Consider the following 14,843-nt stretch of genomic DNA (forward strand, 5'->3'; position numbering starts at 1 on the left):
CGCCGGGTGGGGGGTTATAAATACGGGAAAGCCGAAAGAGCCGGGGAGGAAGGTCGGAGGAGACAAGCCTAGGAATAGAGAGAGAGCGAAACCCACGTGAGCTGTCAACGCTGGGAAGTGTTGTTGAGAGTGGTGCAACTCTCTCCACTTCAATTCTGAGGCTCTGGCTTCCCCTGTGGGACGCAAGTCGACACGGCCGAGGCGCCCCTCCCCTCAGGGGAGGACCCCCGGCGTGACAGGGCAATAATGGGTTGCCTAGTGAATTTTATAAAAAAATTAGTGAAATATTAATACCAGAACTAGTTGAAACTTGTAATGCAAGGTATCGTCCCTAAATCTTGTTCGGAAGCGAAAATCATAGTGTTACACAAACCTAATAAAGACAAATTAGAGACAGCATCTTACCATCTGATTTCAATTTTAAAACATGATTTTAAATTATTTTCTTCAGTTTAGGCCTCCCGCTTAAATACAATTACATCTAATTATATACACCCTGCCCAGTCAGGATTTATCCCCAATAGATCAATAAATGAGAATATTAGGAAGACTTTAAATCTTATCAATCATGGGAAATTAAATAAAATTAACTCTCTGTTATTAGCGCTTGATGTGGAAAAAGCGTTTGACAAGGTTGAAATCCCCTTTTTGCTGGCAATTCTTCAACATATGGATTTTGGTCCAAATATTTTTAACTCATTTAACGCCATCGATAAAAACTCTATAGCCCAAATAACAAATAATTCTTATAGATCAGACCCACTAAATTTAACTCGGAAGCGAAAATCATAGTGTTACACAAACCTAATAAAGACAAATTAGAGACAGCATCTTACCATCTGATTTCAATTTTAAAACATGATTTTAAATTATTTTCTTCAGTTTAGGCCTCCCGCTTAAATACAATTACATCTAATTATATACATCCTGCCCAGTCAGGATTTATCCCCAATAGATCAATAAATGAGAATATTAGGAAGACTTTAAATCTTATCAATCATGGGAAATTAAATAAAATTAACTCTCTGTTATTAGCGCTTGATGTGGAAAAAGCGTTTGACAAGGTTGAAATCCCCTTTTTGCTGGCAATTCTTCAACATATGGATTTTGGTCCAAATATTTTTAACTCATTTAACGCCATCGATAAAAACTCTATAGCCCAAATAACAAATAATTCTTATAGATCAGACCCACTAAATTTAACCAGAGGCACTAGGCAGGGCTGTCCCCTTTCTCCTATTTTTTTCACAATTTTTTTAGAGGCCCTAGGCAGGGCTGTCCCCTTTCTCCTATTTTTTCCACAATTTTTTTGGAACCCTTAGCACATGCTGTCCGTAATGATATTTACATTTCTGGAATGCAGATCCAAGGCGCTACTTATAAATTAAGTCTTTACGCTGATGATGCGGTCTTTTATATTACTAACTTTGACACGTCGTTACCGCATTTAATGAACCAAATTAATAATTTTAGCAAAGTCTCCGGATTTAAAATTAATTATACAAAATCAGAAATTTCCCCCATTTTTTTAATCCAAGAATTACGAAATAAAATAACACTGGAATACCCTTTTAAATGGGTTAAAAAAAACAGATATCTGGGAATGCAAATTCCATTGGATTTACAAGATTTAAATAACTAATTATTTACCACTGTTCACAGAAGTAAAAGATTTATTGGATAAATGGAGTAAACAAAATTTATCATTATTAGAAAAAATCGAATCAATCAGAACCTTTATTTTTCCAAAATTCCTTTTTCTTTTTCAAAATATACCAACGAAAATACCTAATGACACATTTAAATCATGGCAAAATTATTTTTCTAAATTTATCTGGTCTAATAAAAAACCTAGAATTAATAATGAAACATCTACTAAGCCGGCAAAACAAGGAGGGCTTGGCTTTCCAGATTTGGAACAATACTACAATGCAGCACAACTTAAGGCCACAATGTATTATGCACAACCCACTATTACAAAGACTTGGGTGTTTATAGAACAAAGTTATTTACAATCGGGTTTACTATATGAAAAAATTTGGAATCATCCTAAAAGTAGGAATTTATCGGAGCAACAAAATCCATTTTTAACGTTGACCTTGGAAGTGATTGTGGATTAGATCTAAATAAAGATCAATGGGAGTCTATTTGCTCTAGTTATCTGTTTAAAACTAATGCATTGAACATTAAACTTCAAAATTTTAAAGTTTATTCCCAATGGTATTTAACACCTCAAAGGTTAACTCATTTAATACCTAATGTAGCCCCACAATGTTGGAAAGGTTGTGGTGGTATTGGAACATTTAAACATTGTTGGTGGGATTGTCCTGTGATTGCCAAGTTTTGGAGACAAATATTAGGACATACAGAGAAAATCTTAGATTTTAAGATTTCATTTACTCTTGAATATATACTCTTAAATCATTGGTCAGACAATAAAAAATTAGGAAATAAAACATATCTTCTGTTAATCCTTAGCAGCAAAAACTTTGATAGCTCAAAATGGGAAATCGGAGAAAATTCTGACTGTAAGTCAATGGTATATGAAGGTATGGGACTTGGCGGTCACAGACAAATTGGCTTCCCAGATAGCAGCAAATGACAATATTAAAACATTCACAAACTTTTTGAAAAGATGGTTTTCTTTTTGTGAATTTATTACTAACTCTACAAATAAGATCTGCTCAGTACCTAAGAAATATTTAGACTTCATGTTTTATTGACTGTTCAGTGAGGATTGTACCTAAAGATTCGAAATGTAAAGGGTGTTATGTAACAAATGTTTTGTGTTCTGTTCGTTAAAGGTTAGAAGAGTTGTATTTTTGTAAAAATTGTGGTTTATAAAATAACAAAATAAACAAGTTTAAAAAAAAGGAATGTGCTTTCTTTTGTCTGTCAGTATTTTTACTTGGCACTGAGCTTTGTGTGTTGACATTTGAAACCTGTAAGGTATTTTCTAGAAAGCTTTTTTTTATATAGATAAGAGCAGTGCCTAAGTTTAGATGTTCATGCCAAATTACTAGATAGTTTTGTTGTCTTTGTGGACTTGTAAATCTGTTTGTATTAATGTTTGCTTAAAAGTAATCATGTTTAGGATTGAAAACCCAAGCGCTTAACTGAATTTGTTGACAGCTTCTCTGAGACAACTTGTGACAACTGTGAATCGGTATATTTGGAAAAACCAAGTACGATATATTGGAAAACCGCTGTTTTGGAATGTTGATCTATCAAAATTAAATCTTAAAAATGAGATCCTAAATTTTAATTTACGAAGAAATGTTAAAAATTACACTTAGAATGTGTTTTTGTTGGCATCTTTGTGCATACTTGCTTCTTTCTAAACTGGTCTACAATCTGTAAGAATGAACTATGAGATTCTACTTTGGGATACCATAGATATTGGAATTCAAGAGTGTATCTGACAGATGCAAACATCAGTTCTCATGGCTTAGGTATCAGTATTGTAAATAGATTTTACTAATGTAAGGGATTGAGAAAATAGTCTTCAGATATTAATGGCAGCTCAGGGCGTTGGATCCTACAAACACTAAGCATGATGGCTTAGTGGACATGGATTAGTGGAAGTATTTGTGGACATGGATGCTTCCCTCCAAAAAGACAGTCTGTAAATGAAGTAAAGAACAACACTGAGGAAATACCTGCATCTATACGAAAAATTTGTAGGATTTAATACAGTGAGTTCATAGGCGGTCATTTGAATGTCTCCTTTGTATGATGCTGTAGAGGAGAGTCAGAAATTCATAGTTAGATGCAATGCTATATTCAGAGGCATTAGAGTTAAGACAGAGCTTCTTGATTAGTAGGGAGAGAATAAAAAGAACTTCTAGACCACTGCGTCCATATAACAAAATGATGTAATGGCAAGTAAGGATGCTCATTGCTTGGTTAGATGAAAAAAAATTGACTGCTTACCTTTTAGTAGCCCCATGTTTTCAAATAAACTGGCATCCTCTTAAAGCAAGGAGCACCATGAGCAAAAGAGAGAGATGGACAGATTCTTTAATGTCATTTAGCAAGTTTTCACTGATCACACAACATGGTCACATATTTGGATCCAGGCCTTGTTTTGCAATTAGAGAAAGGTAACAGTTCAGGTTTCCATGTGAAAAATCCAAAGTTACTTGATCATCCACTGATTTTGCTTTGAGGTGCTTTGAAGTGAAAACATGGCTGCTTCAATGTGAAAGTTTACATAGGTTTGTAACAAAAATGCAACTTTTACATAGCACTGTGACCCTCAAGAAAGTGAATGTACCTTGTCTTTAAAAATTCTCATTTAACATAGCTACTGAGACTATTTCTATCTTCTGACTATATTGAATTTCTTTACAGGAAGGTCCTCAGAGGAAGAAGAGGAAATCTGAAGCCGTAGAAGCTGGTGAACAGTTAGATCTTTTGGCTATTGGAACTGCTGTTGGCAGCATTTTATTATACAGCACAATAAAAGGAGAATTACAGAGCAAACTAGTAAGTATTATACCAGTGTTGTTGTCTTATAATTAATTTTTTCCCCTTGATGTTCATTACAACCTGGCTTGATTATGCTTTGTGTGAAATCATTTAATCACCATTTTAGCTAGAAGTGGCGTTCATAATAGATGAGATGTATATATAGCAAAAGAATGTATTCAAATTTCAAGAACTTTTTAAATTTTTGTATAACAGTATCTTGCTCATTGGTAAAAGTTAAGGGGAGATACTGGCATTTTAAAGCAAAAGGTAACCTATAATAAATGTCCAAAATAAAAGACAGGAAGTAACAGTGAGGAATAGTTGGTGACACAATGTTAAGGATATGTCTAAGTGGGTTTTTATAGATGGCATTGTGCCTTCTAAATCTCCTTCAAAGTGTCAGCTAATGCAGTTCAATTAAGAAGGTGTTTCATAGGTTACCCAGTTGTGACTATAGAATGCCCTTTACTGATGTCTGACCAAATAGGTAAGCAATGACAGAGGTATATCAAGCAAGAGACCTCCAAAGACTTGCACAGTAGGGGACATCCCATTCTCTTCTCTCCTGAAGGCCCCTGACCTAGTGGGGAGGGGAGTGATTTTGGAGCAGAAAATGTGCTGGCTATGCTTTTTGCCGTAAGCCAGCTCTGGCCAAGTTGGTGCCAAGATCTCATAGTATAAGTGGTAAGATCTTGTTTGGCATTTTTGTTGTTGTTGTTGTTTTTAAACCTGTTTTTCTTAAGCATTGGGATTTTTCTACAAGCCGGGTATTTCCGCCAGATTTAGGAAACATCTCTCTTTTCTGTACGTGGTTCCCCTGCGCAGATTTTAAGGAATCAGCATTCTGCGGCCAAGTTCAGGATTACGTAAGAGACAGCTATTTTCCAGTGGTGGCAGCAGCTCACTTTTGGAATGCCTTTCCACTTGAGGCCTACCCTGCACCTGCACAACTTTCTTTTAGATGTCAAGCCAAATTGGTTTTTTACCCAGCCTTTTAACTAAGGGGCTTATTTTTAAAAACATTTAATAGTCTGGAACATAATTTTAAAAGGATAACAATGCATAAAACAAGAGTTTGGTAGCACCTTAAAGACTAACAAAATATTTGACTTTATGAGCTTTCGTGAGTTACTGTTCACTTCTTCAGATATCTGAAGAAGTGAGCAGTGACTCACGAAAGCTCATAGTTAGTCTTTGAGGTGCTTACTATTTTCTTCTGCTACAGACAGACTAACATGGCTACCCAGCTTGATCTAAATGCATAAAACATAATCCTTTGCACCCCTTGCAATTAGTCATAAGCCCATATTATACCTCCTGCGTGTTCCCTTCTTAAGAAGGTAACCCTTAAAATACTTGTGTGAGAACTTGAAAAGGCAACCAACAAGAGATACAAGAATTACAGCAAATTTCTGATACAAGGGCTAATAAATGTTTTAAATAATGGGAAGAGATTTAGAATAAGACAGTTGATGGAGAACAGAGTGGATAAATTGAATAAATGTCTCAGAAAACATTGCAATAGAAATTTGGTTTACCTGAGCCCACTTTGCGAGGAGGGCAGTAAAAAAATCTATTAAATAATAGCATCTTATTACATAGAGAAGGATGAAACTATGAAATCCAATACAAAGCCAAAAGATCTACATACATTTACACAGTATAAATGGCTGTTGAGGTTTGAACTGCATATAACAGCAACAAGTCCGTGTACTTCTGTGGAAAGGAGAAGAGTTGGTGTAAGTTTAACGGGCATGCAGGTTACAAGTGCTCCTTTTGCTGCTAAAGTACTTCATGAGGGCAATAGGTGGGACTCAATGGCATTGTACCCCACTGAGGTCCCTGTCCTCCCCAAGCACCATCTCCAAATTTCCAGGAGTTTCCCAACCTGGATCTGCCAACCCTACCTCCCCATTCCTCGCTGGTGGCCAGGAGGCACCTGACAACCCTAAAAGGCGCGGTAAAGCTAGTGCTAATGTAAAGCATCTTGAACTGGCCACAGAAAAGTAGCATGGACACGTTATTGGTCCAAACCCAGGAAAGAGGTGGTGTTTTCCTGCTAATAGCTTTTTTCTTTTAATCTAGAACGGCCATGACAATAAAATAAACTGTGTACGGTGGCATCAAGACAATGGTTGCTTATATAGCTGTTCAGATGACAAAAATATTGTGGAATGGAACACACAGACATGCAAAGTGAAATGGTGAGCCTGAGCTTGTACTAAAAGCTGTTGATGCTTCTTGTTCTCCCTTCTTTTCTTTCCATTCTCATATCACTTTAGCTTAGGTGGAATTCTGTATCTTACCATGCCAGGTGGCACTCAGACTCAAGGCTTCAGTAGCGCAGTGTTCACTGATGAAGTAGCGCAGTATTTTGCTAGGACATTGGAAGGTATGCTAAAGGAGTTGCAGAGCATGCTTCCTGTTGAAGAAAATAAGTGTTTTCTTGAATGGTTTCTTCTGTGTTACAGTACATATAAGACAGCAAGAATTCTCATAAACACAGAAAGCTTAGATTTATTCAGCAGAAGGATTACACTGATACTGTTAGCGTTTAAGACTACTGTCCATCTACTTAACTGGGTTCTGCCTTGAACCATGAGGAAAGGCAGAGTATAAATGTTTAAATACTCCCCCTCCTTTCTGGTAGTAGTGGAGATTTTTTTCTCCACATCTTGTATGATTTTATACGTCTCCCTGATCCTTGGGCGCCTAAGGAACCTAATAATTTGCATATAAATTTTGGATTGACATGGGACTTCCTGGTGATATTAAAAGTAAATTAAGGCATAGGAATCCCTTTTCAAAGCAAGAGCCTCCATTTTTGTTCAAAATGTAGTTTTTAGGTACTCTTATTTAAAATATACTGCCATGATGACACCCACTTGGTTTCACTCACTTCTGATATGTAGTGATGTCAGTTTTCTCTTGGCTGTCTGAGCAGGCTGAATGCAGCAGAACTTCACGTGACTCGAAAAAGTTCAAGGTTGTAATTTGTATCAGTGAGAAGTTTGAGTAGGAAGATTGGACTATTGGTCTGGTGTTTTTTTAAAAGGAATGGGGTAGGATGAAAATGCTTAAGAGAAAAGGCGTGAGGAGGCAGTGTACTTTTCAGACTCCTTTGTCGTTTGGAAAGCTAGCTTTGGGGTGGGAAATCCTTTTTCTTTGTACTGCCTTTCTGATCCAAGCCCCCACCCCCGTTTGTCTTGAGGGAACAAATGTATTTACGTAGATCTTTCTTCTATGGGCCAAATAATAGCTGAGGGTAGATGGTGATAGATTTAAATAGAGGGAAACAGAATGGTAGTAAGAGCGGAACCACCTTGTAGGTGCAAGCCCAGTCTAATCGCTTCCTTAGGCTTGGAGCTTTTTCAGTTTTCCCGGTGGAAAGATTGGGAAATTTGAGGGAGCACTAAAAAAACTCTATGACATATTTCATCCTTTGAGAAGGTGACTCATAAGGGGGGCATTTTCTTGTCCTCTCCCCCACTGATTTCATTCCCTGAAAGCCCCCATAGCCTCCCCCATTTTCCTGTTTGTGTCTCTTCTCTCTCTCCTACCAGTCAGCCTTCCTCCCTGTATTCAGCGTTTTTTCTTGCAGTCTCCCTGGAAAAACTCTTACGTGGTCATTGCTGCTGGGCCTGGTCCAGTTGCATGGTGGGGAATCCACAAGGACTTATGGGGGCCACATCACTTTCCACTTTATCTCACTCCCCACACTATTTCCTCTTTTCCTCCTTCTGGCAGCCCCTGTATTTTCACCTTTCTCTTCATTTTCTGCTTCCCACTTTCCAACCATTCTTTTATCTGCTCCCCTATCTTCACCTATTTTTGTGATATATTAACTTCATTTATACCCTACTTTCTCCACAATGTGGACTCAGAGCAGCTTACCTTATTCTCCTTTCCTCCATTTTATCCTTGCAACAGCCCTGTGAGGTATGTTTGGCTGAGAATATGTAACAGGCCCGAAATCACCCAGTGAGCTTCTATGGCAGAGTTGGAATTCAAACCTGGGTCTCCCAGATGCTAGTTCAAAACTCTATGCCCCACTATACCAACACTGGCTTCTGTGTGGTTGCTGCTATTAACAATAGCCAACAGCTGGGCCTAGATGAGTCATGCAGATTGCATGGAAGCAAGTTACCTGGTGGTTGCTGGTGAGCCTGGCCCTATGACTCTTCCTTCAGAAACCAGAATAGCTCTGGAAAAGACCCTGTTTTTACTCACAGAAATAAAGGCTTGAAGGCTGGCAGTGCTGTTGTAGCTGTCTAGCAATGGTCACTGAGGATGCTTGTTTCTTAAAGGTACAGGCTCTGCTCCTGTTATTTGGGCGTGTGTGTTAATCCTCAATATTTATTTATTTATTAAAGATTTCTGACTTTTCTGCAACCTCAGGTTTGTAGAAAGATCTGTCTTGTCTGTTCATGGCTCCAACCTCTGGATTAAAGTATTCACAGATTTTGCCATGTTGAAAATTAGATATATTGGTGATTATTGTAACTATTTATTAGCTACTCTTTGCCAAAATGAGCAGCACCACTAATAAAAACACATGTGATGGGATCGGCCATATAAATCAGAGCATGTATCTTTATTTTTATGACCGTGCTTCTGTTTTAGGTAGCAGTGGCACATTTTGATACCATATGAGATTTGGGGTCCTTTCTTAGCCTTTTGCGGGGCAAGCAAGAAATGTAATGCTCCTTATGTCTTAAGGGTGTGAATTTCTGGAAGAATTAAATTTGTGGATATTAAGTTCTACCCATGGGGAAGATATTGGTGGTGACCCTGTAGAATGTTCAAGGCAAGAGACATTCAGAGGTGGTGTGCCCTTGCCTGTCTCTGTAGAGACCTTGGACTTCCTTGGTGGTCTCCCAGTCGCAACTACTAACCAGGGCTTACCCTGCTTAGCTTCCAAGATCTGATGAGATTATGGCAGGTGAAAATAATTTTTGATAATGAATGGCAAAACTTTGCTCTATCAGAGGAAGTGTAAGAGAGTAATTTGGCCTCTTGACCACCCAGTCTTAGGAATGTTTTATCAGAAGCGAGTTCCACTGAATACAATAAGGTTTGTTTTCTAGTAAATCTGTTTAGAATTGCTGAACAATGCTTTCTTACATTGCTGTTTGTGTATATTATGTTGCTTTTGAGCAGCCGAGCTTTTAACATATATTAGCTTATCCTCCGAGCTGCTGCCTTAGTTGTAGGGTGGATCAGTAATAATAATACTGAGAAGTCTAAAGTTATTCAAAATATGGCAAACTATGTAAATTGTCCAAGAAGGATACTTAAAATATTCATTAGTCTTCTATTTAACATGCTGGAAAACTATAAACATTAACTATTAAATATTAAATGTTCTGTTATCTCTGCTTGTCAGGGCATTCTGAGTGTAATGTTTTATTAATATGTGATCTGTTTTTCTCAAAACACCCCAGCAAATGGAAAGGAGACAACAGCAGTGTGAGCTCATTGTGTATCAGTCCTGATGGGAAGATGCTTCTTTCTGCTGGTCGATCTATCAAATTGTGGGACTTGGAGACCAAAGAAGTCTACAGAGTAAGGAGCATTTGTTTCTTTTTGCAATGAACATGGGGAGGAAAATACCTTTTAAGTCCGAGATAAATCATTGTAACTAACTTCACCTTTCATTCTGCTCAAACACTACAGTATAAGCTAGTCCGAGGCTGCTGGAAGGTTTGCTGTGATGATACCCTCAAATGTGGTTTCAGCTGGCTGACAGTTGAATGAGGACATTAAATTCCTTGGCTGTGTCTGAGCGCTGCCAGCAGTCTGTGGCACTAATGCAGTAAACTGTCATCTACCCTAATTTCATGTTCCAATGTTTTTGCTGTGTGCCCTCCCATGTTAAGACATGCTCCCTGTCAGAAAAATGCTGGTGGAAGTGGGTCTTTTTGATTCTGTTATGGGGAGAATGCCTGAAAATGGCAAACACACCTTTTCTTCCTATCTCAAGATGAATTGTTACATAGGATGTTGGGTGAAAGTAATTTGCTGTAGGCTTTCTGGTGTTGAACCAGTGTCCTTCTTAATAGAGGCTTCATGGAAATTGAATAGGGCGTTGAAGTATTATAAAATAAAGGCTCCGTATTATACTGACCCAATATAGTAGATTATTTTATGAGTTATGTCCCTGCCTGTCTTTTCCATCTGTTTCAAACACAAAGCTTAAACTTCCATTTGTAAAATAGAGGGTCATTGATGTGGGATTTAATGGTTCTAATGTGTGCCATTATGATACAGAGTTTATTTGAGTGTGAGAAATAGCTGATATCAGAACTTATTTCTAAGAAATGGTATTAGAGTTGTCAGGTTGTTAAGCTTAAATTTTTGTTGCAGACTTTGTTTTAACATGTTGCCATGTAGGTTCTATTTGTCCTGTCTGAAACAGAATTTCAAAAATTTCTTCTCCAGCATTTCACAGGACATGCCACAGCAGTTTCAACGCTTACATTCATCACAGTTAGGCCTCCCAATGAAAACCAACCCTTTGATGGGATTACTGGGCTCTATTTCTTGTCTGGGGCAGTGCACGACCGGTTACTGAATGTGTGGTACGTACTTAAGCATGGCTGTCTGTATTGGGTGTTGTTTTGTACCAGAAGACTTGAAATTACACTGCATAGTAAAAATAGAAGTGTGAGTTGAATATTTATGATTGTATGTGAACGTACTCCATATACAATAGTATGGTATTATCATTTTATTCTTCATAGGCACCCTTTTATTATTTTTGTGAAATGAAAATATTCCTTGAAATTGCTTTTGTTTTGTTATCTACATATCATTTAGTAATTAATGTTGTTAGAATTCTGTTTCTAATGTTCCATTTGAGACAGTGTTAATTCATGAAAATTGGTCTTAATTGGTTGTGCTGTGTCAGTGGAGGGGCTGTAAACATGCTTCCTACAATATAGGTGAGCTTTTGTTTTCAGTACGGTGGGTTTGGGCAACTGCTATCCATGTTGGAGCAATTTCTAGGCATGTTGACATTGCCCAAGGGATGAGTGGCAAACACCACATAGTTTCAAACTAGGGGTGTGCATTTGGCATAAACCAAGCCAGAAAAATACCCAGAAAATACTTTACTAGTATTTTTCGGGTATCATTTAAGCCAAATACAGATCAGTGAATCTGATTGGCTACCGGTATAGCTGAGCCAAATTTTCCAACTTTTATTCGGGTATATTCAGGTATACTGAATGGGTGGGGGGAGCTGAGAGCTCCACGCTGCCTTGTCTGGGGCTGGCTCCTCTTGCAGGTTGATTTAAACCGAGCTGCAGGAAGAGCCTGCTCCCCAGCTGATCCTCTCTTGCAGCTCAGTTTAAACAGAGCTGCAAGAGAGGATCAGCTGGGGTGGCAGGAGCTGAGAACGCCGCACTGCCTCTGCTGGGGCTGGCTTCTCTCGCAGCTCTGTCTAAACCAAGCTGCAAGAGGAGTCAGCCCAGGATCAGCTGGGGCGGTGGGAGCTGAGAGCTTGCTCCTCTTGCAGCTCTGTTTAAACCGCTGCCCCAGCTGATTCTCTCTTGCAGCTGAGAGCTCCATGCCAGCCTCAGCTGGGGCTGGCTCCTCTTGCAGCTCAGAGGAGCCAGCCCAGGATCGGCTGGGGTGAAGGAGCTGAAAGCTCCTGACTGTATGCAGATCCTGGGGCCAGCTTTTCCTGCGGTGCAGTTTAAACCATGCTGCAGGAGAAGTCAAGGCAGCCCCAGGGGAAGGCTGGCTTAAAAAAAAAACACGGTATTTTTCTTCTCGGGTCTATTGGACCCAAAAAAGTTGGGATTTCCAAAAAAAAATCCCGGATCTGAATAATATCGGTTTGGGGATCCGGGTTTTTTGGGAAATACCCATTTTTTTTGTTGGGGGGGGGGTCTAATAGACTTGAATAGAAAAATGCGGGGGTTTTTTTCTTGCATACTCCTCTTTGTCACTGTATTCTAGTATGTTGTGAAGTAAAAGCTGCTGTGTTCAGTAGGGTTAAACACATTACCGTTAAAGTTATCTAACACTGCACTGAAGTGACAGCAGTCCCTGATGAGAGATTTGACCATCTCTTCATTTATAAGAAAACAGTTGTCTATTTTAACAATGTGCTGTTGTTTCTCAAGGCAGGTGAGGTCAGACAGGAAAGAAAAGAATGCTGTCATGTCGTTTACAGTTACAGACGAACCAATCCATGTTGACCTCACGATATCAGAAAGCAAAGAAGAGGTAATGCAATTTAAGTTCTTGGTACTAAGTTTCTGAGGTAACTTAAAGGAAGCTACTCTAGTTCGGATGTTTGATCTAACCTATTGAGCATTTATTGTTTGAGGTTTCCTATTGGGTGTCATAACATAATCCAGAATCTAACAAGAGTCTATCATCTCTCTCTATATAAAAGAAAGTCCCTTTACTGTAAAATCAACGCCCAGGCCAAACCCCTGGACCTAGAAACACCAAATTCGGGGAGAGCACTCCTACCATGATGTAGATGCTCACTAAGAAGGGATTTTTAGAAATTTGACCCCTAAGTGGGTCAAAAGGGGTAAAATGTGCTCCCCCCACTGATTCCTATGTGGCTTCCAGGCTGCTGCCTCCTTGCACCCCCCCATTGGTCAACTGTGTAGATCTGAGTTCTGAGGTAATACCTGCCTGTTTGCACCAGCCCCGTAGCTAGGGAATTGTTTGGGAGGGGGCCTCGGGGGGCCCACCAGCTAATGAAATGAAAGTACAGTGCAGGTGGTCAGTTGGAGCACTTTGGGGGCAGCCCTGGAGGGAGGGGGCCCAGAAGAAACACTAGGGGGCCAGGCCCCGTGGGCCCCATGTTAGCTACGGGCCAGGTTTGCACCCACCTCCCTCTGATTGCTCAGCTGTGGATCTCAGTGTTTTGAGGTAAAAACACAGTTAAAAGAGACTGTAGACAGTTGAGGATAGTTAAGAAATCAGTGATTCAAGACTTCTGAATAGACATTTCTCATAACAGCCAGCATGGAAATTGAGTTTATGAATGTCCATGGGGAGATAATAAAGGACTTTTCTAGGAGCCTGCTCCAGAGTGAGCTCACCAAGCAGCCTGGTGATCCTACCACCTGAGGGCAGAGCCACCACTGTGGTCTACAGAGAGGTCCTTCGGTAGAGGGCGGGAAAAGTACGTATGTCTCACTTCATCCTTTACGCTACAGTCTTCTCCATTAGAATTCCTACAACAAATGTTACCTTTCAAACTTCACATCATCAGTACTATAACTGGATTTATGGAACTTAAATATTGTAGCGAAGCACGGGTATCAGGCTAGTATACACATACAAGATCATACAGAGATCATTGGATGATTTTGTACACCTGTTTTACGGTCTCCAACTTTCTGAGTAGTGCAGTGTCTACTATTTCCTAATTATGACTCCTAAAAAGGGCTGGCTCTAATGGTGGGGAACACTCCTAAGCAGGTCTATGCAGAAATAACTGAACAAAAAAGGGAAACAAACTTAACCCTGAAAACTAGGATCAAGAACCTGAAAAGGTAAATCAAACTGAGTAGAGGGCCAACAATTAATATGTAATATGTAAAAATACATGTATTTATTTGTAAAGAATTAAAAAACATTTAGGGGCCCAATCACACTTCATGTAAAAATTCTAAAATCATATATACACAAGGGCCAGTGGACTTGACCTGATGTGTTTCAGCCTGTTAGGGCCTTTTTCAGAGGTCAAAAACAATGAGGAACAAATTGGCTTATACCACAATACATAATACAATACAGCTATACAAAATGGATACAAAATGGACCAGAAAGGAACTACTGTAAAAAATAAAAAAATGTGAAATTAAATACATATAATAAAATGGATAAATAAACAAATCTATTCATAAAAAGATTCGCCAATTCCAGTGCCAGTTTCTACTCCATTGCAGTTCCAGACACTTGCCAAAAATTTGTTTTGAAATTGAAAGTAATTCCTTTTCAAGTATATTTCTGCTATATGGCATAAAAAGACAGTGGGAGAATTTAGATCACTTTGCCTCCTATCCAATGTTGTTTGAAGTATCTCTAGGCCCTAGAGTCTAGGGCCTCATTGTGTGGAATGTTGGTATATAACGATAGCGCATCCAAAGTGACAGAGCATATTATCATGTTTCATCATGATCTTATGTCCCAAAAAAATCCATAGTGTTCCTTAGATATATATTAATTTTTGCAATGAACGGTTTTAAAAATTCATCCAGATAACTGGCCAGTGGTTCCAAAATGGACCCACATCCCGAGACTATGGGTCTGCCAGGAACAGGCAAGACCCCTTTGTGCATTTGGGGTAAAAGGTAGGACTGTGGGGTTCTATTTTCAGATTGTAACAGTCATAG

General features: G+C 39.0%; 1 protein-coding gene across 1 annotated transcript in view; it reads left to right on the plus strand.

Moving 5' to 3' along the window:
• Positions 1 to 14,843, plus strand: part of WDR43 (WD repeat domain 43) — a 42,137-nt gene that overhangs the window by 7,003 nt on the left and 20,291 nt on the right. Inside the window, exons 2-6 of the mRNA XM_015427966.1 lie at positions 4,354 to 4,488; positions 6,559 to 6,677; positions 9,918 to 10,038; positions 10,915 to 11,054; positions 12,606 to 12,708. Coding sequence (XP_015283452.1) covers positions 4,354 to 4,488; positions 6,559 to 6,677; positions 9,918 to 10,038; positions 10,915 to 11,054; positions 12,606 to 12,708 — 618 coding nt within the window. The remainder of the gene's footprint in view (positions 1 to 4,353; positions 4,489 to 6,558; positions 6,678 to 9,917; positions 10,039 to 10,914; positions 11,055 to 12,605; positions 12,709 to 14,843) is intronic.

Source organism: Gekko japonicus, unplaced genomic scaffold (genome assembly GCF_001447785.1).
Source record: "Gekko japonicus isolate JY-2015 unplaced genomic scaffold, Gekko_japonicus_V1.1 scaffold934, whole genome shotgun sequence".
In the NCBI taxonomy this organism is placed as follows: domain Eukaryota; kingdom Metazoa; phylum Chordata; class Lepidosauria; order Squamata; family Gekkonidae; genus Gekko; species Gekko japonicus.